The sequence below is a fragment of the Leucopleurus acutus genome, assembly GCF_964270905.1.
Source record: "Leucopleurus acutus genome assembly, chromosome: 1".
Lineage (NCBI taxonomy): Eukaryota > Metazoa > Chordata > Mammalia > Artiodactyla > Delphinidae > Leucopleurus > Leucopleurus acutus.
The window spans coordinates 34,720,055-34,747,722 of record NC_139142.1 but is presented as its reverse complement, the minus strand read 5'-3'; the positions used below and the strand labels follow the sequence as shown (position 1 = coordinate 34,747,722).

General features: G+C 35.2%; 1 protein-coding gene across 4 annotated transcripts in view; it reads left to right on the top strand.

Annotated features, from left to right (window-relative positions):
- Positions 1 to 27,668, top strand: part of GPHN (gephyrin) — a 618,453-nt gene that overhangs the window by 189,201 nt on the left and 401,584 nt on the right. For 2 of the 4 annotated variants that reach the window (XM_082854447.1, XM_082854446.1), the window contains exons 3-4: positions 26,597 to 26,654; positions 27,640 to 27,663. In XM_082854447.1, the coding sequence (XP_082710573.1) occupies positions 26,597 to 26,654; positions 27,640 to 27,663 (82 nt within the window). The remainder of the gene's footprint in view (positions 1 to 26,596; positions 26,655 to 27,639; positions 27,664 to 27,668) is intronic. The other 2 variants (XM_082854448.1, XM_082854450.1) reach the window with 1 other exon arrangement.

The following is a 27,668-nucleotide window of genomic DNA, read 5'->3' as shown; positions in this document are numbered from 1 at the left end:
CTCCACGGCCCCGAAGCTCCCCCCTCCGTCACCCGCAGTCTCCGCCAGCGAAGGGGCTTCCGAGTGTGTGGAAACTTCCTCCTTCACAGCTCCCTCCCACTGGTGCAGGTGCCGTCCCTATTCGTTTGTCTCTGTGTTTTCTTTTTTTCTTTTGCCCTACCCAGGTATGTGGGGAGTTTCTTGCCTTTTGGGAGGTCTAAGGTCTTCTGCCAGCTTTCAGTAGGTGTTCTGTAGGAGTTGTTCCACGTGTAGATGTATTTCTGGTGTATCTGTGGGGAGGTATGTGATCTCCGCGTCTTACTCTTCCGCCATCTTCAAGGTCCCCCCCAATAGCATACATTTATAATAAATTCTTTCACTTTCTTTTGTGTTTCCCAGGAGTATGTAACAATGTTTGTACAAAGTAGGTGCTGAAAGGGTTATTAAATAAAAGTAATTGTCAGTAGTATTTCTGGTAATTACTAAAGAAGAGAATACTGCATATATCAGGGAAAATATCTAACACTCATACTAAATAATGTATTATAAGTTTATAATAAAAGAAACAGTAAAAATAAATAAGGATACACAATGATTAAAATTATTAATTTAAGATATGGATCTATTTCAAAACTTTGGACATAATTTAGAAGAGACCTATAGGAACATACAAAGATTTAGAAAGTCAGATTTATGATAAGCTGAGAATTTTTAAGTTACTAAAGAGAAATCTGAGAAATGATTTAACCATCTAGTACACAGAAGTGATATATATATATATGAGTTCATATATATATGAGTTCATATATATACATCAGACTCATATATATATATGATTCTGAACATTTGTTTGATATATATACCAAAAACAGAACAAAAGAAAGTCAGTATGAATTGCAAAATGAGGGATTTTTAGTATATATCCTAGAGGGGAAAAGTATACAATATGAGACACTGTAATAGATTACTATAGAAGATAATGTACTTTATTTTCTAAATTATTAAAGATGAAAATAGATTTTATAAATTTATTTCATATCTACTTCACTGAAAATTAAAATAGATTTTTTATGGTTATGTCATATCTATTAATTATAAGTACTAAGCCAAGTTCTGTAATAGACCTACTGTTCCTGACTTTTCAGAGTTCTGTAGCAGAGAGTTTTATAAGCAGTAAGTTTTAAAAAGGGACATTTTATACTGATAAAAGTGTCAATCCATCAGGAAGAAGTAACAATTATAAACATACACATGTACCTCACAGCAGAGTTGGAAATATATGAAGCAAAAACTGACAGAATTGAAGGGACAAAATAGACAATTCAACAGTAATAGCTGGAGACTTCAGTACCCCACTTTTAGTAATAGGCATAACTGTGTAGAAGAACAATGCATTATAGTCTACATTTATAAGCACAGCAATAGAAATAGATATACAGTGTAGATTGACTAGAGTTCATGAGTTCATGATTAACTACTCAAGGGGTAAGGAGTAGTGGAGGGGTGGGAGAGTAATATCCAAAGTAATTTCCCAGAAAAATTGACTTCAGTTCGGTTTTTTTTTTTTTTTAAATAAATTTATTTATTTATTTTTGGCTGTGTTGGGTCTTCGTTTCTGTGTGAGGGCTTTCTCTAGTTGTGGTGAGCGGGTGCCACTCTTCATCGCGGTATGCGGGCCTCTCACTATCGCAGTCTCTCTTGTTGCGGAGCACAGGCTTCAGACGCGCAGGCTCAGTAGTTGTGGCTCACGGGCCCAGTTATTCCGCAGCATGTGGGATCCTCCCAGACCAGGGCTCGAACCCGTGTCCCCTACATTGGCAGGCAGATTCTCAACCACTGCACCACCAGGGAAGCCCCTTCAGTAAGGTTTTAAAGAACATATAGCTATCTGCCACCAGGAGGACAGCTCTTCAATTAGAGAAGAACTCTGTAGGCAATGTATACAAAGATATGGATGTGTGAAAAACTTTGGCTCTTTGGGCATCTATATGTGGTTTTGAATTGTTTAGACTTTAGTATGTGCATTGAGGTGGACTGGAGAAGCAATAATACTGGGAAATGAGACTGAAGAGGTGTTATTCTGTCTCAAAACAGTGAAGAATATAGGTAATGCACAGTATTTATTAACAGTACTTTTAAAAAATTGCTAAGCGTCTTTGAAATATAAAGAAATTGAGTTAGAAGGGAATCAAATTTAATTCTTCTTACTGTTCTTTCACTTCTTGAATTTGCTAGTTATGATCTTGTATCTGGTATATTTTTAAAAAATAATTTAAAGTTTTTGATCCCGTTTAGGATTTTCTTTAATTATATATTAACTTTAACATTGAAACCTATAAAGCCTGACAGTTGCTCTATAGAGGTTTTGAACAAAAATCTGTTTCAGTCCTTCTACTGTAAAGTATGTTATTTGCAGTTATCACAGCTTTCTACTTTTAGTAGTAACTAAGATGTGCATATTCGTTAATTCTGCATTAGTCATACAATGTTCTATGAAACACTGACATTCTAAAAATATTACTAAATGGTTCAAGTGGGAGGTATTAAAGGATTTTCAGGCCTCTCAGTTCCTTTACTACCTTTCATCCAATGATATGCTTCACCTAATGATATCCTTCACCCTTCCTAAACCACTGGCTCCAATGGTCATACCGTAGGATTTTTTATTGCCAATAACTATAACCCCTCTGTAATTTTTATTTCAGTCATCCCTCTCACCAATCACCACTTCTTTCTCTAACTCGTCTAGTAACTCAACTGCAATTGATCTCACTTGGACCTCCAATTCACTGCCCTTTGATTAGCTCTTTACCCTTTTCATTTCCCTTCTTACTTAATTTGCATTCTGTGGTCAATCTTTATAATTACTCCTATGAACACATCTTTAATTTTCAAGTCTTACTCATGTTTCACTGTGCTTGCTTGGCTGAATAATGCTTACTCAAAGATAACAGATACTAATCCCTGGGACTCTTTTACCTTATAATGAAAACAGATATCTGGAGATATGATTAAGTTAATGATCTTGAGATGGGGAGAATATTTTGTATTATCAGGGTGAGCCCTCAATCCAATCACAAGTGTCCTTATAAGAGAGAGGTAGATGAAGATTTCATACAGACAAAAGAAGACACAAACACAGAGGCGAAGGTCATGTGAATTGGAGGCTGAGATTGGAGTCATGTGGCCAAAAACTAAGGAATGTGGCAGCTACCAGAAGTTGCAAGAGGCAGAGAGCAGATTCTCCCGTAGAGTCATTGGAGAGAGTGTGGCCCTATTGACACCTTGACTTCAGTGATAATCTTGTATCAGTGATTCTGATTTCAGACTTTTGGCCTCATAAGCTGTGAGAGAATAAATTTTTGGTTGTTTGAGCTACCAAGTTTGTGGTGATTTGTTACAGTAGCCACAAGAAACTAATACACTTGGCTAATTCATAAAGCTGATGAAATCCTAACTTTCCATCTATTTTGGGCCTGCTTTCTTGCAGCTAAATAAAATGGAGAAAAATGTGTAACCATACTGACTCATCTGTCTTTAGATTCATGATCACTGACTTCACATGGGTCTGTTTATTTCAGCCTAGTTCTCTAGTACAGGAGTTGGCAAAACTTTTTTGTAAAAGATAGTAAGATTTTTAAGACTATGGACCATATGGTCTCTGTCATAACTATTCCACTCTCCTGTTCTAGCACAAAAGTAGACGTAGACATAATACATAAACAAATGAATGTTGTCTATTTTCTAATAAAACTATTTTTTAAAAAAAGCAGGCCTGATTTTGCCAAGCCCTGCCCTAATACATTCTCTCTCCCATAATGTTAGATGGCAGTTGTACCTTACTCTAAATCTTTAGTTCTCTAGCACCTCCTCCCCAGTCCTTTCTATTAGCTTATGATCTTGTTTCTTATGTTAGGGAGTAAAGAAAAACAGTCTAATACAATTTTCCTATGTTTTCATCATATTGATCTACCTTCCTTCATCTGAATCCAGACAATATGTTTTCTTGTGCATTACCCGTGAAAACACATATACATGAAAAACCATGTAGGCTTCTACGAAAGTTCAAGCCATTCATTTGTGTACTAAATCTAATCCCTTTTTATCCATCCAAATATGTAGCTCTCACAATTTACAACTCTCCTGCATCTTTACTTTTCTCTTTCTACTTGATTTTTCTCATTAGCATACAGTTATGCTGGTATTTTCCTATCCTTTAAAAAGATATCTTTTGATTCCCTTTCTTTTTTCAGTTATTGAATCTTTTTTCCTCTTTAATAAGTCTTCCCTTTATTGTGCAGAAAATTTCTCTACTTTATCTACAGCTCCTCTCCTCCCATTCTTTTTCTCTCCTTTTAAAAATTATGTAAAGATTCAAACATGTGTAAAAGAGAGACTAGTGTAATAAATCCTAATTTACCCATTACAAACCTTCAACATTTAATAATTTATGGCCACACGTGTTTCATTTCTACCCCATGTCTCCCCATACACCACTGGATTATGTTCAAGGAAATTTCTGTCATCACATAATTTTATCCACAAATATTTCAGTATGTATCTCTCAAAGGTGAAAACACTTCAGTGTTTAAACATAACCACAATACCATTATCATACCTAAAAAATTAACATTATTATCTTGATATCCTCAGATACTCAGTATATGTTCAAATTTTCCAGATTTGTCTTATAATTCTTCTTTATGTTTACTGTTGATTTGTTAGAATCAGTATCCAAACAAAATTGTTTTGACTTGATATGTTTAAGTATTTTTAAATCTAAAAGCTTCCTCTTTCCACCTTTTTTTTCCATTCAAATTATTTTCTGAAAACACCCCGTTTTCCCAACACCATTTGTTGAAGAGACTATCTCATACCTATTGTGTATTCTTGACACCTTTGTCAAAGATCAGTTGACAGTATATAAGTGGATTTATTTCTGGGCTCTCTATTCTTTTTCATAGGTTTATGTCTCTGTCTCTGCAGTACCATACTATTTTAATTACTTTTGCTTTGTAATATATTTTGAAATCAGGAAATGTGATGCCTAGAGTTTTGTTATTTCTCAAAATTGTTTTGGATATTTGAGGTCTTTTATGGTTACATATTAATTTTAGGCTTGTTTTTTCTATTTCCTTAAAAAATGCTCTTAGGATTTTGATAGGGATTGCATTGAATCTGTAGTTTGCTTTGGGTAATATAGACATTTTAACAGTATTATGTCTTCCACTCTATCAACCCAGATGCCTTTCCATTTATTTCTGTCTTTTAAAGTATATTTTAGCAATGTTTTGTAGTTTTTGGTATACAAGTCTTTTGCTTTCTTAATTAAATTCATTTCTAAGTATTTTGTTCTTTTTGATACTATTGTAAAGGGGACCATTTTCTTAATTTACTTTTTGGATAGTTTGTTGTTAGTTTATAGAATAGAATGTAACTGATTTTTTTTTTTTTTGTATATTGATTTGGTATCCTGCAACTTTACTGAATTACTTTTTTAGCTTATAACATTTTTTGTGTGTGTCTTGAGAGTTTTCTATATATAGAATCATGTAATCTGTGAAGAGATATAGTGTTAGTTCTTCCTTTCCAATTTGGATGCATTTTATTTCTTTTCTTGCCTAGTTGCCCTGGCTATGGCAATTACAGAATTATAGAATTGCAGTACTATGTTAAATAGAAGTGGTAAGAGTGGGCATCCTTGTCTTATTCCTAAGCTTAGAGGAAAAGCTTTCAGTTTTCCTCTGTTGATTTTGATTTTTTTTTCATTGTGTACTTTTCACATATGGCCTTTACTATGTTGAGGTACATTTCTTTTACACCCAATTTGTTGAGGGTTTTTAACATAAATGTGTGTTGAATTTTAAGTGCCTTTTCTGTATCTATTGAGATGATCGTGTGATTTTTATCCTTCATTTTGTAAACATGGTTTATCACATTAATTGACTTAGTTATGTTGAGGCATTTCTGCATCCCAGGGATACATGTCACTTGGTTATGGTGTATTACCTTTCAATGTGCTGTTGAATGTGGTTTGCTAGTATTTTGTTGAGGATTTTTGTGTGTGTGTTCATCAGGGTTGCTGGCTTGATATTTTCTTATCTTATAGTGTCTTTCTCTTGCTTTGATGTCAATGTAGTGCTGGCATCATAAAATGCATTTGGAAATGTTTCCTATACTTCAGTTTTTTGAAGAGTTTAAGAAGGATTAATGTTACTTTTTTAATGTTTTGTAAAATTTACCAGTGAAGTCATCTGGCCTGGGCTTTTCTTTCTGGGGAGATCTTTCATTACTGATTCAGTCAACTTACTAGTTAAAGGCCGGTTCAGGTTATATATTTCTTCATGATTCAGTTTTGGTAGATTGTATGTTTGTAGGAATTCATCCATTTCTTCTACATTACACAATTTGTTGGCATATAAATGTTCATAATAGTGTCATGATTCTTTTTATTTCTGTGGTGTCAGTTGTAATGTTTCCTTTTTCATTTCTGATTTTATTTGAATCCTCTTTCTTTTGTAGTCCAGCTAAGAGTTTGTAAATTATTTGTTTTTTAAAAAAAACAACTTATTTTCCTTGATTTTTAAAATGGTTTTCTATAATCTATTTTGTTTATTTCTGCTTTAATATTTGCTGTTTCTTTCCTTTGACTAACTTTGTTGCTCTTCTAATTCCTTGAGGTATAAAGTTAGATTGTTCATTTGAGATTTCTCTTTTTTTATTTTCTTTTTTTAAATTTTTTTTAAAAAATTTTTTATTATTATTTTTTGCGGTACATGGGCTTCTCACTGTTGTGGCCTCTCCCATTGCGGAGCACAGGCTCCAGACGCGCAGGCTCAGCGGCCATGGCTCATGGGCCCAGCTACTCCACGGCATGTGGGATCTTCCTGGACCGGGGCACGAACCTGTGTCTCCTGCATCAGCAGGCGGACTTTCAACCACTGCGCCACCAGGGAAGCCCATAGATTTTTCTTCTTTCTTTAAAATGTAGTATTTGTCACTATAAAACTCCCTTTTGACACTGCTTTTTCTGTATCCCATAAGTTTGGGTGTGCTTTCTATTTCTTTTCATTTGTCTCAAGTTATTTTTGAATTTGCCTTTTGATCTGTTCTTTGGCCCAGTGGCTGTTCAAGAGTCTGTTGTTTTTCCACATATTTGTGAATTTTCCAGTTTTCCTTATATTATTGATTTCTAGTTTCATTCCATTGTGGTCAGAAAAGATACTTGCTGTAATTTCAGTATTCTTAAATTTGTTGAGACTTGTTTTGTGACCCAACATGTGATCTATCCTGAAGAATGTTCTGTGTGCACTTGAGAAGAATGTATAGTCTGCTGCTATTGGATACAGTGTTTTGTATATGTGTGTTAGGTCCATTTGAACTGTAGTGTTTTTCAGGTCTACTGTTTCCTTGCTGATTTTCTGTCTGGATGTTCTGTCTATTATGTAAAGTGGGGTATTGAAATCTCCTACTATTGTTGTATTGTAGTCTATTTCTCCCTTCAAATCTATCAATATTTTATTTATTTAGGTACTCTGATGCTGAGTGCATATATATTTATAATTGTTATAGCCTCCTGTTGACTTGACCCTTTAACATTATATAATAGCCTTCTTTCTCTCTTGTGACAGTTTTTGATTTGAACTCTATATTGTCTGATATAAGTACATCCACCGCTGCTCTCTTTTGGTTACCACTTGCATAGAGTATCTTCTTGCATGTGTGTACTTATTTCTATAGTGAATCTCTTGTGGACAGCATATAGTTCAATCTTTGTTCTTTTCTTTCTTTTTTTAAATTTTACGCATTGAGTCACTATATGTCATTTGATTTGGGAGTTTAATCCATTTACATTTAATACAGCTATTGATAGCTAAGGACTTACTATTGCCATTTTGTTCATTTTTTCTAATATTTTGTAGTTTCTTGTTCCATTCTTCCTCTCTTGCTTTCTTCCTTTGTGATTTGATGGTCTTTTGTTACTGGTATGCTTTGAGTCCTTTCATGTATATCATGTGTTTTTGCTTTGTGGTTACCATGAGATTTTCATTAATTATCTTATATTTATCACAGTCTATTTTAAGCTGATAACAATTTAATTTCAATAGCACACAAAACTCAACAGTTTTACTTTTCTTTTTTTCTTGTGTATCCATCTCTAATATTTTAAAATTTAATCTTACTATTGTCTTTTAACTTTAATACTAAAATTAGAAGTGATTTACGTATCACCATTGAGTTATTATGGTATTCTGTATTTGTCTATATATTTATCTTTCCCAGTAAGTTTTATACTTTAATATGCTTTCATGTTACTCTTTAGTTTCATTTTGTTTCAACTTGAAAAATTCCCTTTAGAATCTCTTGTAATGAAGGTCTAGTAGTGATGGGCTCCAAAGCTTTTGTTTCTCTGAGAATCTTTATATCTCTTTCATTTTTCAAGGATAATTTTGTCAGATTTAATATTGTTTGCTGGCAGTTTTTTTCTTTCAGCACTATATCCTAGAACTTCCCAGCACCTTTATTATTTATTATGCTAAGGAGAACTATGAAGAATATATCCAAAAAAGACATGTAACATGTTGGTGTCCTAAGTGTATTTGTATATTTAACTTTGGAATGAGGAGGGAGTGTATTTATTAACACCTCAAAGAACACTGTTTTCGGAGTGCTACATGAATTTCATTATTCATTCAATACAGATTTGTTTGATACCTGTATGACGTTATCCTAGACACTGTATGGAATTCAAAAATGAATAAAATCTCGATCGTACTCTCAAGGAGTTTACATTTATTCAGGTTTTTCTAGATATGATTTAATAGCTGGCCACATTAAGAAAATTAATGTCATGTCCTTTGTAATCAAAGGACATTTTTTTCTTTCCTCCATCTTCTCTTTACACGTACATTGCACATGCTGAAGACTGATAACACGGACATAGTTGAGTACCATAAATATTAGACTTAAGAAAATTAATCACTGTCCTGTTAAGATCCACTTTCCAAACTGTTGCTTTTTTTAAACTCTATTAAATAGCACACTTAGAAATTGTACCTGCATTTCCAAATGACATAAAAGTGTATTTCTTTAAAAATCTAGGGAAATCTCAAAAGTGGTTTGCTTTTGTAAAGTTGTATTTCCAAGGACTGTTCATTTATAGATTTCTGTCCGAAGAAACCATTTTTGAAAGATTGATGTATACATTAGTATCTTGTATTATGTGTGACCAATTATGATTGGACCTAGACATTAATAATTTACTTTTTAGAGAAGGATGGTTTTTCAAATTTTTTGAGGTCTCTTTGCAGCACCCGCTGATTTTCTAGCATTCAATAAACCTTCAATACATTGAAAGTCTTTTTAGAAAGGAATGATTGTTGAATGAATCAATAGAACAATTCAGTAACAGAAATATAATTGAATAAAGAGACTCCCAGTTTCTTGATTTGATAATTTTAGTATTCATTTTCTTAATATTGTATATTTTACAATAAATCAGTAATAAACCACATTACCAGGAGATATAATTTCTTGAAAGTTTTTTTTTCCTCCAAGATTTTTTTGATGTGGGCCATTTTTAAAGACTTTATTGAATTTGTTAAAATATTGCTTCTGTTCTTTATGTTTCGGTTTTTTGCAACGAGGCATGTGGGATCTTAGCTCCCCGAACAGGGGTTTGAACCTGCACCCCTGCATTGGAAGGCAAAGTCTTAACAAGTGGACCACGCGGGAACTCCCTTGAAGCAGTTTTAGATTTGAATTTTAATTAGAGCTGGAAGCGAGACTTTATTTGCCACAACAGAGCCTTAAGCGTAGAAAACTCTAAAAATAATCACTTACAGAATTTATTGAATATGTGTGTATTAAGTTGGACTAGTAGTCTCACTTTTATATTTAATAGAAGAACCTTTCTATTGGGATTAAAAAGTTCAGCATTATTTAGACAACATGCTCTTGCTGGAAAAAAATAAGATTAATGTTACTTAATGTTAAACTGACATCTGATAACTTCTACAAATGGCAGGAACCAAGCCAAGGGCAGAGATATTTTTTGAACTCTGTCTAAGCAAGACTAATCCATTGAAGTTTAATGTATGAATCAATAATTTGGCTTCTTATGAAAATCTCTAAAGATATTCTGCTTGCTTGTTCAGTCAAGTTGAAAGCATTGAGGAATATAACACTGCTCAAACTAAGGTGTGTAAAAATTATTTTATAAAAGAAGTGTGCATAATGTGCATACCACAAATGTATATTATTAAGGTAGAGAAAATGCTTTTTATTGAAATATAATTGATTAACAAAGTAATATTAGTTTCATGTGTACAGCATAGTGGTTCAATGTTTTTATAGATTACATTCCATTTAAAGTTATTATAAAATAATGGCTATATTTTTCTCTACTGTAAAATATAGCCTTGCTGCTTATTTATTTTATACATAGTAGTTTGTATCTATTAATCCCATACCCTTATATTATCCTTCTCTCTTTATTTTTTTATAGCCATTTTTTTACTGTGTTCCACACATCTATTATTCTCTTCTCTGTTATTTTGAATTTTATTTTATTTTTATTTTTTCATACAGCAAGTTCTTATTAGTTACCTGTTTTATACGTATTAGTGTATATATGTCAAATTCAATTTCCCAATTCATCCCACCACCACCACCACACCCTCCCTTCCACCCTTGGTGTCCATACGTTTGTTCTCTACATCTGTGTCTCTATTTCTGCCTTGCCATCCGGATTATCTGTACCATTTTTCTAGATTCCACATATATCCATTAATATACAATATTTGTTTTTCTCTTTCTGACTTACTTCACTCTGTATGACAGTCTCTAAGTCCATCCACGTCTCTGCAAATGACCCAATTTCATTCCTGTTTATGGCTGAGTGATATTCTATTGTATATATGTACTATGTGTTCTTTATCCATTTGTCTGTCGATGGGCATTTAGGTTGCTTCCATGACCTGGCTATTGTAAATAGTGTTGCAATGAACAATGGGGTGTGTGTGTCTTTGAATTATGGGTTTCTCTGGGTATATGCCCAGTAGTGGGATTGCTCGGTCATATGGTAATTCTATTTTTAGATTTTTAAGGAGCCTCCAGACTCTTCTCCATAGTGGCTGTATCAATTTACATTCCCACCAACAGTGCAAGAGGGTTCCCTTTTCTCCACACCCTCGACAGCATTTATTGTTTGTAAATTTTCTGATGATGCCCATTCTAACCGGTGTGAGGTAATACCTCATTGTAGTTTTGATTTGCATTTTTCTAATAATTAGTGAGGCTGAGAAGCTTTTCATGTGCCTCTTGGCCATCTGTATGTGTTTGGAGAAATGTCTATTTAGGTCTTCTGCCCATTTTTTGATAGGGTTGTTTGTTTTTTTAATATTGAGCTGGATGAGCTGTTTATATATTTTGGAGATTAATCCTTTGTCCGTTGATTCGTTTGTAAATATTTTCTCCCATTCTGAGGGTTGTCTTTTCGCCTTGTTTATAGTTTCCTTTGCTGTGCAAAAGCTTTTAAGATTCATTATGTCCCATTTGTTTATTTTTATTTCCATGACTGTAGGAGGTGGGTCAAAAAAGGTTCTTCCTGTGTTTTCCTCTAAGGGTTTTATAGTGTCTGGTCTTACATTTAGGTCTTTAATCCATTTTTAGTTTATTTTTGTGTGTGGTGTTAGGGAGTATTCTAATTTCATTCTTTTACATGTAGCTCTCCAGTTTTCCCAGTACCACTTACTGAAGAAACTGTCTTTACTCTATTGTATATCCTTGCCTCCTTTGTCATAGACTAGTTGACCATAGGTGCGTGGGTTTATCTCTGGGCTTTCTATCCTGTTCCTTTGATCTATATTTCTGTTTATGGGCCAGTACCATACTGTTTTGATTACTGTAGCTCTGTAGTATAGTCTGAAGTCAGGGAGTATGATTCCTCCAGCTCCGTTTTTTTCCCCTCAGGATTGCTTTGGCTATTCCGGGTCTTTTGTGTCTCCATACAAATTTTAAGATTTTTTCTATAGTTTTGTAAAAAAATGGCATTGGTAATTTGATAGGGATTGCATTGAATCTGTACATTGCTTTGGGTGGTATAGTCATTTTCACATTATTGATTCTTCCAATCCAAGAGCATGGTATATCCCTCCATCTGTTGATGTTATCTTTGATTTCTTTCATCAGTGTCTTATAGTTTTCTGAGTACAGGTCTTTTACCTCCTTAGGTAGGTTTATTCCTAAGTATTTTACTCTTTTTATTGCAGTGGTAAATGGGATTGTTTCCTTAATTTCTCTTTCTGATCTTTCGTTGTTAGTGATTTCTGTGCATTAATTTTGTATCTTGCAACTTTACCAAATTCATTGATTAGCTCTAGTAGATTTCTGGTGGCATCTTTAGGATTCTCTATGTATAGTATCATGTCATCTGCAAACACTGACAGTTTTACTTCTTCTTTTCCAGTTTGTATTCCTTTTATTTGTTTTTCATCTCTGATTGCCATGCCTAGGACTTCCAAAACTATGTTGAATAATAGTGGCGAGAGCGGACATCCTTGTCTTGTTCCTGATCTTAGAGGAAATGCTTTCAGTTTTTCACCATTCAAAATGATGTTTGCTGTGGGTTTGTCATATATGGCCTTAATTATGTTGAGGTAGGTTCCCTCTCTGCCCACTTTTTGGAAAGTGTGTATCAGAAATGGGTGTTGAATTTTGTCAAAACCCTTTTCTGCATCTATTGAGATGATCATATGGTTTTTATTTTTCAGTTTGTTTATATGGTGTATCACATTGATTGATTTGTGTATATTGAAGAACCCTTGCATCGCTGGGATAAATCCCCACTTGATCATGTTGTGTGATCCTTTTAATCGATTATTGGATTCTGTTTGCTAGTATTTTGTTGAGAATATTTGCATTTATATTCATCTGTGATATTGGTCTGCAATTTTCTTTTTTTGTACTATCTTTGTCTGGTTTCGGTATCAGTGTGATGGTGGCCTCGTAGAATGAGTTGGGGAGTGTTCTTTCCTCTGCTAGGATGAGTGCTAGCTCTTTTCTAAATGTTTGATAGAATTCACCTGTGAAGCCAGCTGGTCCTGGACTTTTGTTTGTTGGAAGGGTTTTAATCACAGTTTCAATCTCAGTACTTGTGATTGGTCTGTTCCTATTTTCTGTTTCTTCCTGGTTCAGTCATGGAAGGTTATACCTTTCCAAGAATTTGTCCATTTGTTCCAGGTTGTCCATTTTATTGGCATAGAGTTGCTTATGATGCTCTCTTATGTCTCTTATGATGCTTTGTATTTCTGTGGCGTCCGTTGTAACTTCTTCTTTTTCATTTCTAATTCTATTGATTTGAGTCCTCTCCCTCCTTTTCTTGATGAGTTTGGCTAAAGGCTTATCAGTTTTGTTTATCTTCTCAAAGAACCAGGTTTTAGTTTTATTGATCTTTGCTATTGTCTTCTTTGTTTCTATTTCATTTATTTCTGCTCTGACCTTTATGATTTCATTCCTTTTATTATCTTTGCGTTTTGTTTGTTCTTCTTTTTCTAGTTCCTTTAGGTGTAAGGTTAGATTGTTTATTTGATACTTTTCTTGTTTCTTGAGGTAGGGTTGTATTGCTATAAACTTCCGTCTTAGAACTGCTTTTGCTGCATCCCATAGGTTTTGGATCATCGTGTTTTTGTTTTCATTTGTCTCTAGGTATTTTTTGATTTCCTCTGATTTCTTCAGTGATCTCTTGATTATTTAGTATTGTATTGTTTAGCCTCCATGTGTTTGTGTTTTTTACGTTTTTTTTCTCCTGTAATTTATTTATAATCTCATGGCTTTGTGGTCAGAAAAGATGCTTGATATGATTTCAATTTTCTTAAATTTACCAAGGCTTGATTTGTGACCGAAGATGTGATCTGTCCTGGAGAATGTTCTGTGTGCACTTGAGAAGAAAGTGTAATCTGCTGTTTTCAGATGGAATGTCCTATAAATCTCAATGAAATCTCTCTGGTCTATTGTCATTTAAAGCTTGTGTTTCCTTATTAATGTTTTGTCTGGATGATTTGTCCTTTGGTGTAAGTTAGGTGTTAAAGTCCCCCCACTATTAATGTGTTACTGTTGATTTCCTCTTTTATAGCTGTTACCGTTTGCCTTATGTTGAGGTGCTCGTATGTTTGATGCATATATACTTATAATTGTTATATCTTCTTCTTGGATTGATTCTTTGATCATTATGTAGTGTCCTTCCTTGTGTCTTGTAACATTCTTAATTTTAAAGTATATTTTATCTGATATGAGTATTGCTACTCCAGCCTTCTTTGGATTTCCATTTGCGTGGAATACCTTTTTCCATTCCCTCACTTTCAGTCTGTACGTGTCACTAGGTCTGAAGTGGATTTCTTGTAGATAGCATATTGATGGGTCTTATTTTTTTAATCCATTCAGCAAGCCTGTGTCTTTTGGTTGGAGCATTTAATCCATTCACATTTAAGGTAATTATCCATATGTATGTTCCTATTACCATTTTCTTAATTGTTTTGGGTTTGTTTCTGTAGGTCCTTTTCTTGTGTTTTCCACTTAGAGAAGTTTCTTTAGCATTTGTTGTAGAGCCGCTTTGGTGGTGCTGAATTTCCTTAGCTTTTGCTTGTCTGTAAAGCTTTTAATTTTTCTGTCGAATCTGAAGGAGATCCTTGCTGGGTAGAATAATCTTGTTTGTAGCTTCTTTCCTTTCATCACTATAAATATATCGTGCCACTCTCTTCTGGCTTGTAGAGTTTCTGCTGAGAAATCATCTGTTAACCTTATGGGCATTCCCTTGTATGTTATTTTTCGTTTTTCCCTGTTGCTTTTAATAATTTTCTTTGTGTTTAATTTTATTCAGTTTGATTACTATGTGTTTCGGCATTTTTCTCCTTAGGTTTTTCCTGCCTGGGACTCTCTGCACTTCCTGGACACTGGTGGCTATTTCCTTTCCCATGTGAGGGAAGTTTTCAACTATAATCTCTTCAGATATTTTCTCGAGTCCTTTCTCCCTCTCTTCTCCTTCTGGGATGCCTATAATGTGAATATTGGTGTGTTTAATATTGTTCCAGAGGTCTCTTAGGGTGGCTTCATTTCTTTTCATTCTTTTTTCTTTTTTCTCTTTTGCGGCAGTGAATTCCATCATTCTGTCTTCCAGGTCACTTATCCATTCTTCTGCCTCAGTTATTCTGCTACTGATTCCTTCTGGTGTATTTTTCATTTCAGTTATTGTATTGTTCATCTCTCTTTGTTTGTTCTTTATTTCTTCTAGGTCTTTGTTAAACATTTCTTGCATCTTCTTGATCTTTGCTAAACATTTCTTGCATCTTCTTGATCTTTGGCTCCATTCTTTTTCCACGGTCCTGGATCATCTTCACTATCATTATTCTGAATTCTTTTTCTGGAAGGTTGCCTATCTCCACTTCATTTAATTGTTTTCCTGGGGTTTTATCTTGTTCCTCATCTGGTACATTGCCCTCTGCCTTTTCATTTTGTCTGTCTTTCTGTGAATGTGGTTTTCATTCCACAGGCTGCAGGAGTGTAGTTCTTCTTGCTTTTGCTTCTTACCTTCTGGTAATTGAGGCTATCTTATCCTTCTCTCTTTCCCTCTCCCCACTGGTAACTACTAGTTTGTTCTCTTTGTTTATGAGTCTATTTCTGTTTTGTTATACACATTCATTTCAGTTATGTTTTAGGTTCCACATTATGGATAATATAGAGGATTTGTCTTTCTCTTTCTGACTTATTTCACTAAGTATAATACTGTCTAGATTTATCCTCATTGTTGCAAATGGCAGAATTTCATTTTTTTATGCCTGAGTAATATTCCATTATATATATAGTTACCACATATTCTTCATCCATTCATCTGTTGATGGGCACTTAGTTTGCTTCCATATCTTGGCTATTGTAAGTAATGCTGCTATAAATATTGTGGTGCATGTATCTTTTTAAATTAATGTTTTCAGTTTCTTCATATATAGACACAGAAGTGGAATTGCTGAATCATATGATTATTCTATTTTTAGTTTTTTCTATATTATTTTCCATAATGGCTATACCTATTTAATTCCCACAAACTGTGCAAAAGTTTCCTTTTCTTCACATCTTCGCCAACATTTGTTACTTGTATACTTTTTGATGTTAGCCAGTCTGACAGATGTGAATTGCTATCTCATTGTGGTTTTGATTTGCATTTCTCTAATAATTAGTGATCTTGAGCATCTTTTCATGTGTCTGTTAGCTATCTTTCTTCTTTAGAAAAATGTCAATTTGTATCTTCTGTTTATTTTTTATACTGGATTTTTTAAAATTTTTAGTTGTATGAGCTGTTTTATGTCTTTTGGATATTAACCCCTTATTGTGTATGTCATTGGTATTGTCTCCCATTCAGTATGTTGTCTTTGCATTTTGTTGGTGGTTTCCTTTGCTATGCAAAAGGTTTTAAATTAATTAAATTAAATTAATTTAAATTAAGGTCTTATTTGTTTATTTTTGCTTTTCTTTTCCCTTAGGAGACATATCTAAAAAGAAATATTGCTGTGATTTAGGTCAAAGAGTGTTCTGCCTATATTCTCCTCTGGGAGTTGTATGGTTTTAGGTATTACATTTAGGTCTTTACTCCATTTGGAGTTTATTTTTGTAGATGTTAAGAAATGTTCTAATCTCATTCTTTTACATGTAGCTATCTAATTTTTCCAGCACCACTTATTGAATTATCTTTCCTCCATTGTATATTTTTGTCCCCTTTGTTACAAATTAATTGACCATAAGTTTGTCAGTTTATTTCTGGGCTCTCTATTCTGTTCAGTTGATCTGTCTCTTTTTGTGCCAGTACCATGCTGTTTTGGTTACTGTAACTTTTTAATATAGTGTGAAGTCAGGGAGCATACCTCCAGCTTTGTTCTTTTTCCTCAAGATTGCTCTGGCAGTTCTGGGCCTTTTGTTTTTCAATATAAATTTTAGAATGATTTGTTCTGTGAAAAATGTCATGGGTATTTGGTTAGGGATTGCATTAAATCAATCTATTGCCTTGAGTAGTATGGACATTTTAACAGTATTCTTCCAATCCATGAACATGGGATATCTTTCCATATTTTTGGTATCATCTTCAGTTTACTTCATCAGTGGCTTATAGTTTTTAGAGTATAGATCTTTCACCTCCTTGGTTAAGTTTATTCCTGTGTGTCTTATTCTTCTTGATGTGATTTTAAAGGGAATTTTTTTTTTTTGCTTTCTCTTTCTGATAGTTCATTATTAGTGTATAGAAAAGCAACAGATTTCTGTATGTTAATCTTATATTCTACAGCTTTACTGAATTCATTTGTTAGTTCTAAGAGCTTTCTGGTGGAGACTTGAGGGTTTTCTGTATAAAGTATTATGTCATCTGCAAATAGTGACAGTTTTACCTCTTCCCTTCGAATTTGGATGCCTTTTAATTCTTTATCTGATAAATTGTTTATTTCTGTTTCATTATTTTTTCAGAGGTTTTCTGTTGCTCTTTCAATTGAAACAAATCCCTATTTTTTTTTTTTTTGCGGTACGCGGGCCTCTCACTGTTGTGGCCTCTCCCGTTGCAGAGCACAGGCTCCAGACGCACTGGGTCCGGACCTGCAGGCTCAGCAGCCATGGCTCACAGGCACAGCCGCTCCGCGGCATGTGGGATCTTCCCGGACCGGGGCACGAACCCGTGTCCCCTGCATCGGCAGTCGGACTCTCAACCACTGCGCCACCAGGGAAGCCCTTTTTTTCATTTTTTTTTTGTCACTATGAATTTAGGTAAAACAGTTACCTATTGTGGTCTTGAAAGAATGTCCCTATATGGAAGTGTCCCTATACAGTCTGTGTGTGCCTGATGCCTGTGGTGAGAGAGCTGGATTTGACATGAACAGAAGTGACATCTTTCCTCAGGGTGTTGTGGCATCTATCACGTTGGTAGTGGATAGGGCTGGAGATGAAGGGATAGGGCCAGAGCTAACTGTAAGGCAGTGCTTCCCCTCTACTCATTGTCCCTTTCTGCCCTATTGGGGCTGGGGTTGGATCCCAAGTTTAAGGAGCAGAAGCCCTCAATATTGATTACGAGCTGGATTTGTTTCCTTAAAATATGTGCTCTCTCCTCTTTCAGTACCTGGCATCCTTGCCCTAGGAGAGCAGTGCTGCACCAACAGCGGCCATGCAGGCTCTGGGCTCATGATGGGGCATGGGCTTCTGCAGGTTGGCCACAGAGTTTTATGCTACCTCCAATTTGCTGCCTGCGATGACAGCCCCCGCTGCATCTGTGTCTCTATTTCCCCCTGCAGCCACACACTCCTCCGCAGTCTCCACTAACCCTGTAATGTTGTAGGGCTGTGCCGCAGGGCAGGCAGAGCCCACCTGGCCTCTTGATGTGTATCAGTATGCAGGCTGTGAAGTCTGGCCAGTGTCAGAGATCAGGGTTGCTTCTGATAAGCTTTCTCGGTAAGCACCAGCATTGGCCACCGTGCTGTGCTCAGACACTGCCCAGGTCTGAGTCACCTCTGCCTCCCACAGATGAGCCTTCCCAGTTGTGGCAACTGTCACTCCATTGTGGAGCTCTGAGGTGAAATAAGCATGGCTGGAGCATTAGCTCAGCTTGGGCTGGGGTGCATGCTGGGGCTGTTGTGGGAAACTGGGTAGCCACTCATGCAGTCCTAATTCTCCCTCTCTGTTCTGCCGTGGGAGCAAGCCAGTGCTGGTTAACTCCTCACAAATGAAGTCCGTGCTGCCAACAGCCCTCCTGTTCATCGCAGCAGAGCTCAACCAGCCAAGGGGGCTTATCTTCCCTGTGTCAGACTCCAGTACTAGGGCACCTAATATGTGGCTGGAACCACTCTCCAGGGAAATTCTCCACCCCTGTAATCTCCCTTTTCCTCTGAGTCCCCTCCCAGGGGCACAAGTCCTGACCTGATCACTTCCCTTGCTGCCTGATTCCCTGTGATTCTGTCTTACAACCTTAGTTGTACAGGAGTCTTTATGCCAATTTTCAGTTACTTTTTAGTGAGAATTGTTCCTCATGTAGATGTATTTTTTTTTATTGGAGTATAGTTGATTTATAATGTTACTTTCTGCTGTACAGAGAAGTCAATCAGTTATACATATATCCTTTCTGTTTTAGATTCCTTTCCCATATAGGTCATTAAATAGTATTGAGTAGAGTTCCCTGTGCTATACGGTAGGTCCATATTAGTTATCTCTTTTATATATAGTAGTATGTATATGTCAATCCCAATCTCCCAATTTATCCCTCCCCTCCTTTTCCCCCTGGTAACCATAAGATTGTTTTCTACATCTGTGACTGTATTTCTGTTTTGTAAATAAGTTCATTTTGACCTTTTATTTAGATTCCACATACAAGCGATATCATATTTGTCTTTCTCTGTGTGACCTCACTCAGTATGATAGTCTGTAGGTCCAGCCATGTTGCTGCAAATGGCAATATTTTGTTCTTTTTTATGGCTGAGTAATACTCCGTTGTATATATGTACCACATCTTCTTTATCCATTCCTCTGTTGATGGACATTTAGCTTGCTTCAATGTCCTGGCTGTTGTAAATAGTGCTGCAGTGAACAATGGGGTGTATGTATCTTTTCGAATTATGGTTTTCTCTGGGAATATGCCCAGGAGGGGGATTCCTGGATCATAGGGTAGTTTTATTTTTAGTTTATTAAAGAACCTCCATACTATTCTCCATAGTGGCTGTACCAATTTACATTTCCACCAACAGTGTAGAAGAGTAAAAGGTAAATTAAGGAAACAATCCCACTTACCACCACATCACAAAGAATAAAATACCTAGGAATAAACCTATCTAAGGAAGCAATAGACCTGTATTTGGATAACTATAAGATACTGGTGAAAGAAATCAAAGGTGACACAAACAGATGGAGAGAGATACCATGTTCTTGGATTGGAAGAATTAACAGTATCAGAATGACTGTAGTACCCAAAGCAATCTACATATTCAATGTAATCCCTATCAAGTTACCAATGGTATTTTTCCCAGAACTAGAACAAAAAGTTTTACAATTTGTATGGAAACCCGAAAGACCCCAAATAGCCAAAGCAATCGTGAGAAAGCACAACGGAATGTAAATAATCAGGTTCCCTGACTTCAGCTTATACTACAAAGCTACAGTAATCAAAACTGTATGGTACTGGCACAAAAACAAATACAGGTGAATGAAACAGGATAGAAAGTCCAGAGATAAACCCACACACCTGTTCCATGTCATAATCTATGACAAAGGAGGCAAGAATATACAATGGAGAAAACACTGTCTCTTCAGTAAGTGGTGCTGGGAAAACTGGATAGCTACATGTAAAAGAAAGAAATTAGAACACTCCCTAACACCACACACAAAAATAAACTGAAAATGGATTAAAGACCTAAATGTAAGGCTGGATACTATAAAACTCTTAGAAGAAAACATAGGCAGAACACTATCTGACATAAAGCAAGATCTTTTTGACCTGCCTCCTATAGTAATGTAGATGTAGTTTTGGTGTGTTCATGCTTTCTCCCACTCATCCATCTTGATCTGAAAGTCTGGAGATACTGCTCTTAAAAAAGATTTTTGTTTATGATCTTGGTGAAAATTCACATGTCTGGCTCCTCTAACCTCTCTCATTAATTTATCAAATGTGTGCTGCTTTATCAAGCTTTAAGTACTCACTATTTGCCAAGTGTAGAAAGTAATTTAAAATATAATCTGTACCTTCATAATCTAGTGGAGAAGGTAGTTCTCGAAACAGCTAATTATAATAGTAGGATAAAAGCTATAATGCAAGTGTGAGTAAGGCACTATTCACAGTAGAGGAGGTGCTTATTTCTGCTTCCAGAGTTTGTATAAGTGTTCTCAAAGTGGTATTTGACTCCTGAAGGTTGATATGGAGTTTTGGGGGTGTAGAAGAGCATTCAAGATACAGGTAATAGAGAGGCATAAAGCATTTATGAAATTAGTGACAATTGGGCATGGCTAGAACAAAGAGGTACTGTGAAAGGGTTACAGGAAATGAAACAAGAAATGGACTGAGGAGTCGAGTTTATAAAGGGAATTCTCATCACTTCTTAAGGTATTATCCATTAATAAGGATGTGACATGAGAAGAATTACATTTTCGAAAGATACAGCTTGTTACAACTGTGGCGAGGATACTACTAAAACTGTGGTTAGAAATGATAAAATCTTAAAGTACTGAAGTGGAAATGGAAGAATGGCTATTTTCCAGATAAATTAAGGCCAATAAAAATTTGACTGTTATTACTTGTAGGGAGGGGCTTCCCTGGTGGCGCAGTGGTTGAGCGTCTGCCTGCTGATGCAGGGGACACGGGTTCGTGCCCCGGTCCGGGAAGATCCCACATGCCGCGGAGTGGCTGGGCCCATGAGCCATGGCTGCTGAGCCTGCACGTCCGGAGCCTGTGCTCCGCAACGGGAGAGGCCACAACAGTAAGAGGCCCACGTACTGCAAAAAAAAAAAAAAAAAAAGAAGGCAATTACTTGTAGGGGCTGAGAAAGGTAAAGGCATTTGAAAGATTTCCACACTTACGACATGGACTACTGGATCAATTAACATTTACCATAACAAAAACTGGGGAGAACTGTAGAAGAAGCAGATTAGAGTTTGGGAGAAAATTAAAATATTTCTGAGCAACTTTGAATTACCTTTAAATATTTCTATTCCTAATGAATTTGGACCAATATTTTTTTTCTGGAACTGTTTCAGTAATGGAAATAATCACTATCTACAGATTCCTTTATTTTTATTACATAGATTAATTCATTCAGAAAAGTCATATAATTAGAAGCCTGTTAAATGAAATTGCATTAAGGAAATAAATGTATTATCACATTTAATTCTAACAGTAAATTAACAGACACAAGCACAGTCATGTTTCAAAAGAGAATTGCTGATAATACACAAAGGAAGACCTGGAACATTTTATAGGATAAGCCAAATGTTAGGACACACAAAAAAATGTCTCAGTAAATTTAAAAGGATTGAAATCATTCCAAGTATTTTCTCTGGCCACACTGGAAAGATGCTAGCAAACAAAAATGTAGGGAATCTAGAAAATTCACAATATATGGAAACTAAACAGTTCACTCTTAACCAGTGGTTCAAAAAGAAATCACAAGGTTAATTAGAAAATACCTTGAGACAAATGTAAACAAAAACACAGCATACCAAAACTTACCGGATGCAGTGGAAGCACTCTTCAGAGGGAAATATATAGCTATAAATGTGCACATCAAAAAGAAAGAAACATCCTCGATAAATACAGTACTTTATACCCTGAAGGACTAGAGAAAAAGAGAAAACTAACTCCAAAACTAGCAAATTTAGCTATGACAACAACATAAAAGTAGGAGGATAGCCCTGTATAGGAGCAGACATTTCATGTAATGATTTAAGTTGTTAACAATCAACTAGATTGCTATAAATTTAGAATATTAAATGTATTCCCCATGGTAACCACCAAAAAGTACCTAAAAGATGTAAAACAGGAAATGACACGGGAATTAAAATGATTCACTACAGAAAAAGAAAAAAAATCAGCTTAGATACATAAGACAATTAATGTAAGGAAGGGAGGGAGGCAGGGTAAAAAGAAAAGATCAAGGAAGAAAATAATAAGGATTAAGGTGGAGCTAAATAGAGAATAGAAAAACAGTACAGAGTCAACAAAAGCAAAAGTTTGTTCTCTGAAAAAATTAACAAAATTGACAAACCATTAGCTACATTGATTAAGAAAATGAGAAAGCTCAAAAACAAATCAGAAATAAAGATGTGAATATTACTACTGATCTTACAGAAATAAAAATGATTATAAAAAATCCTCTAAACAGTTGTATGCCAACAAATTTGGTAACCTAGATGAAATAGACAAATTCCAAGAAGCATGTGAATTACCTAAACTGACATAAAAATAAATAGAAAGTCTCAACAGATCTGTAACAAGTAAACAGATTTTCAACAATGAAAAACCTCCCACCAAACAGAAGATTGTAAAACAACTATACTCCAATAAAAATTAATTACAAAAAAAAAGAATCTCCCACCAAAGAAAAGTCTAGGACCAGATTACTTCACTGGTTAATTATTCCAAACATTTGAAGAATTAACATTATGCTTTTCAAACCCTTCCATAAAACAGAAGAGGAGAAAATACTTTCTAACTCATTCAATGAGGCCAGAATTACCTTGCTACCAAAGCCAGATAAAGACATCCAGAAGAAAGAAAAATTATAGAGTAATAACCCTTATGAATATAGATGCAAAATAGGAAAGTATCACGACACTGAGTGCAACCACATATTAAAAGAATTATACACAGTGACCAAGTGAGATTACCCCAGGTGTTCAAGGGTAGTTCAATATAAGAAAATTAATCACTGCAATAATACCACATTAACAGAAAGATTGAAAAGCAGAAAACCACATGATCATCTCATTTGACACAGAGAAAGCATTTAACAAAAATCCAGCATTCTTTTCATGGTAAAAACACTCAGAAAACTAGGAACAGAGGGAACTTCCTTAACCTGATATAAGGCATTTGTGAAAACCCCGCAACTAACGCCATATTCAATTGTGAAAAATGGAAAGCTTTCTTTTTATATCTGGAACAAAACAAAGATACCTGCTTTCACCACTGATATTGAACGTTGCATTGGAAGTTCTAGCCAGAGTATTTAGACAAGGACAAGAAATAAAAGGCATCCAGCCTGTTAAGTGAGAAGTAAAGCTATCTCTATTCACAGATAATATCATCCTGTATATAGATAATCCACAAGAAAGTTACTAGAGTCAATAAACAAGTTCAGGGACTTCCCTGGTGCGCAGTGGTTAAGAATCCGCCTACCAATGCAGGGGACATGGGTTCGGCCCCTGCTCCAGGAAGATCCCACATGCCGTGCAGCAACTAAGGCCATTCACCACAACTACTGAGCCTGTGCTCTAGAGCCCTCGAGCCACCGCTACTGAGCCTGCATGCCACAGCTACTTTAACCCGCGCGTCTAGAGCCCATGATCTTCAACAAGAGAAGCCCACGCAACTAGAGAAAGCCCGTGCACAGCAGCGAAGACTGAACACAGCCAAAAATAAATTAAATAAATAAATTTAAAAAAATAAACAAGTTCAGCAAAGTTACAGGGTACAAGATCAACACATGAAAATTACTTGTTTCTATACACTGGTAATAAACAATCTGAAAAGGAAATTAAAAGCTACGCCATTTAAAATAGCATCTGAAAATAAATGCCTAGGAATACATTTAACCAGTGTGCTAAAAGACTTCTGTGCCGAGAACCACAAAAAGATAGACCTATAGACCAATTGAATAAAATTAAGGATCCAGAAATAAACCAGTATCTATGGAAAATTCATTTTAGACAAGGGTGCTAAGTCAAAGCTTTGACAACAGCTTTGGGAAAGAAAAAGCTTGTCAACAAATGTTGCTAAATGATTGGATTTCCACATGGAAAATAATTAACTTGAACCCATATCTTACACCATATTCAAACATGAACTCAACACAGATCAGTGTTCTAAATAGAAGAACTAAAACCATAAAACACTTCGAAGAAAACATAAGGATAAATCTTCAAGGCCTTGGATTTGACAATGGATTCTTTTTTTTTTTTTTTTTTACATCTTTATTGGAGTATAATTGCTTTACAATGGTGTGTTAGTTTCTGCTTGGCAATGGATTCTTATGCATGACACCAGTAAGGTGAGCATGAAAAGAAAAAAATACATAATTGTGCGGCACCAAAATTAAAAGTTTTTGTGAATCAAAGTATTATCAAGAACGTTAAAAGACAGCCTACAGAATGAAAGAAAATATTTGGAAATAATATCTTAGGTAAGAGTTTAATATCCAGAATATATGAAAAACTACAACTCAACAGCAAAAAGACAAACAACCCAATTTAAAAATTGCCAGAGCACTTGAATAGATATTTCTTTAGAGAAGATATACAAATGGCCAATAAGAACATGAAAAGATACTCTGTAGCAGTGGTCCCCAACCTTTTTGTCACCTGGGACCGGTTTTATGTAAAACAATTTTTCCACTGACAGGGCAGGGTGGGATGGTTTAGGTGGTAATTCGAGGGACAGGGACTGGCAGATGAAGCTTTAGTCACTTGCCCATCGCTTGCCCACCGTTCCCTGGGTTGGGGACCCATGCTCTATATCACTGCTTATTAGGGAAATGCGAGTCTCAAAACTATGAGTTACCAGTTTACACCCATTAGGGTAGCCATTAAAAAAATAGAATAACAAGTATTGATGAAGATGTGGATAAATTGGAACCATCATGCATTCTTGGTGGTAGTGTAAAATCGTACAGCCACTGTGGAAAAGTGTTTGGCAGTCCTTCAAATGCTAAACATGGAATTACCATATGATTGAGTAATTCATAGATTGAAGTTCTGATACATGCTACCATGTGGATAAAGCTTGAGAACTATGCTGAGTGAAATATGCCAGATACAAAAGGACGGATATTGTATGATTCCTCTATGTGAGTTTCCTAGAGTAGTCAAATTCGTAAAGACAGTGTTGTTTAGGAGTTACCAGGGCCTGGGGGAAGGGGAAAATTAGGAGTTATTCCTTAATGATTACAGAGTTTCTGTTTAAGTTATGGATAAGTTTTGGAAATAAATAGTAATGATGGTTGCACATCATTATGAATGTAATTGTCACTTAGCTGTACACTTAAAAATGTTGAAATGTTAACTATATTTATTACAATAAAATAAAAAGAAAAACAAAAACTAGTTGACCATAAATGTGATGTTTGTTTCCGGACTTTCAGTTGTACCCTATTGCTTTATATGTCTATCCTTACGCCAGCTCCACATTGTCTTGATTATCGTAGATCTGTAGTGACTTGAAATCAGAAAGTGTAACTTCTCCAGCTTTCTTCTTTTCAAGATTTTTTGACTGTTATGTGTTCCTTGAATTTCCATATGAATTTTAGAATTTGCTTATCGGTTTCTGGAAGTGAGTTCTTAAGCCCAGTCTGCCACTCCTAGTTGTGGGACCTTTGAAAAATTGCGATTAGAGTAAAAGAGCACTTTACCTCTAGAATGATTCCTTTAGTGAGGAAAGCAGTGTGTTGTAAGGGAAAGAACATGAAATTTGGAATCAGTCTTCCTGAGTACAATACTATAGAATACTGATGGTATGTTAAATTGATAGGTATTCTAAACCTAGCTGTGTCTCATGATGCCATGAAAATAGAAATGTCTGCTATTGTTCTTGATACATCTTAGTTGTGACAGAATCTATCAGTAAAAGTGACAGTTTGAGCATCATTAAAACCATCGATAAGAGAAGTTTAATTATGGTTAAAAATCTAACTTACGTTTCCTCTTTCAGTAGTCATTTACTGTCTACCTTTTTAAACTACTATATGGAAAACCTGAGCACAAAATGGTTGTTTTTCCTCCATGGTTGTTGGGGTGGGTAATGGGCAATTATTGGTGGCACTCTGATGCTAATGGAAGAAACAGTCCATATTTTTAATACACTGTTGCCGGTTTTGAGAATTTTTTTTTCTCCTAATTTCAGGTTGGGTGGGACTATATCAGCATACAAGATAGTACCAGATGAAATAGAAGAAATCAAGGTATAGTATGGCGTTTTTCACCTCTACAAAGAATCAGTGTCTCAGTGGGAAGGTGGGCAAATAATTGTTTTTTCTTTATCCTATTGAATCTTTGGCAGTGTTAGGGCATCATTTAATTCCCAGTTATCCTGTTTGAATTAAAATATACATATCAGATAATCATCATCAGATTTCATCTACCATCATCAATACATGTTAGGAAAATCAAGAAAGCAACCCTTTCTTGTAAAATTAATTGAAAATTTACTTAAGAAAGCACTTTATAAGCATTAGTATGCATAATGGACTTTTTTAAATCTTGTTTTAATTTCTTTTCCCTATCATCTTTCACCAATTATAAATAATATTAGTCTTCTAGTATATACTTCCTGGTTCCTTTGATAACACAGTAGGTCAATCTCAATTTAAAATTTACAGCACACTACATGAAAAATTGACCTTATTCTTTGAATATTACAGCATTGTTACATTTTCTGTCTCTAACATTTTACTAAATCCCGTGGACTATTAGTCTTCTAGCATAACACGTGGCCCTTTCCTAAAAGCAGTTTACAGTCTAAAGAGAACTGAACTTAGTCTTTTCCATGAATAAAATTTAACAATTGGATAGCAATAGTCAAGGGTAAACAAGATGAGTTGAGCCTCTTAACAGTACATGTAAAGATCTCAACAAATTGTTAAGTTTGATTAGATCAAACTTTTCTAAATCAAGTTCAATAAATTCAAATCTTAGTAAATAATTCCTAAACTTGGTTACATTATTTTTAAATAAGTTAAATTCATGTTTATGTTCTATACTGTTACTTTCAGTATCTCAGGTGTTCTGTGTGGACAACACCAGTAATTAATACCATGATTGTATTCTAGCAGCAAGTGGGGGGAAAAAGTCAGGAGTGTCAAGAGACTCTTTCCAACTTGACATAAATTCATAAAGTAGTTTGGCTGAGAGGAACCTTAAGTCTAATCCATATCTCTCATTTTTCAGAAAATAAAATGGGAATTAATAAAGGTGAG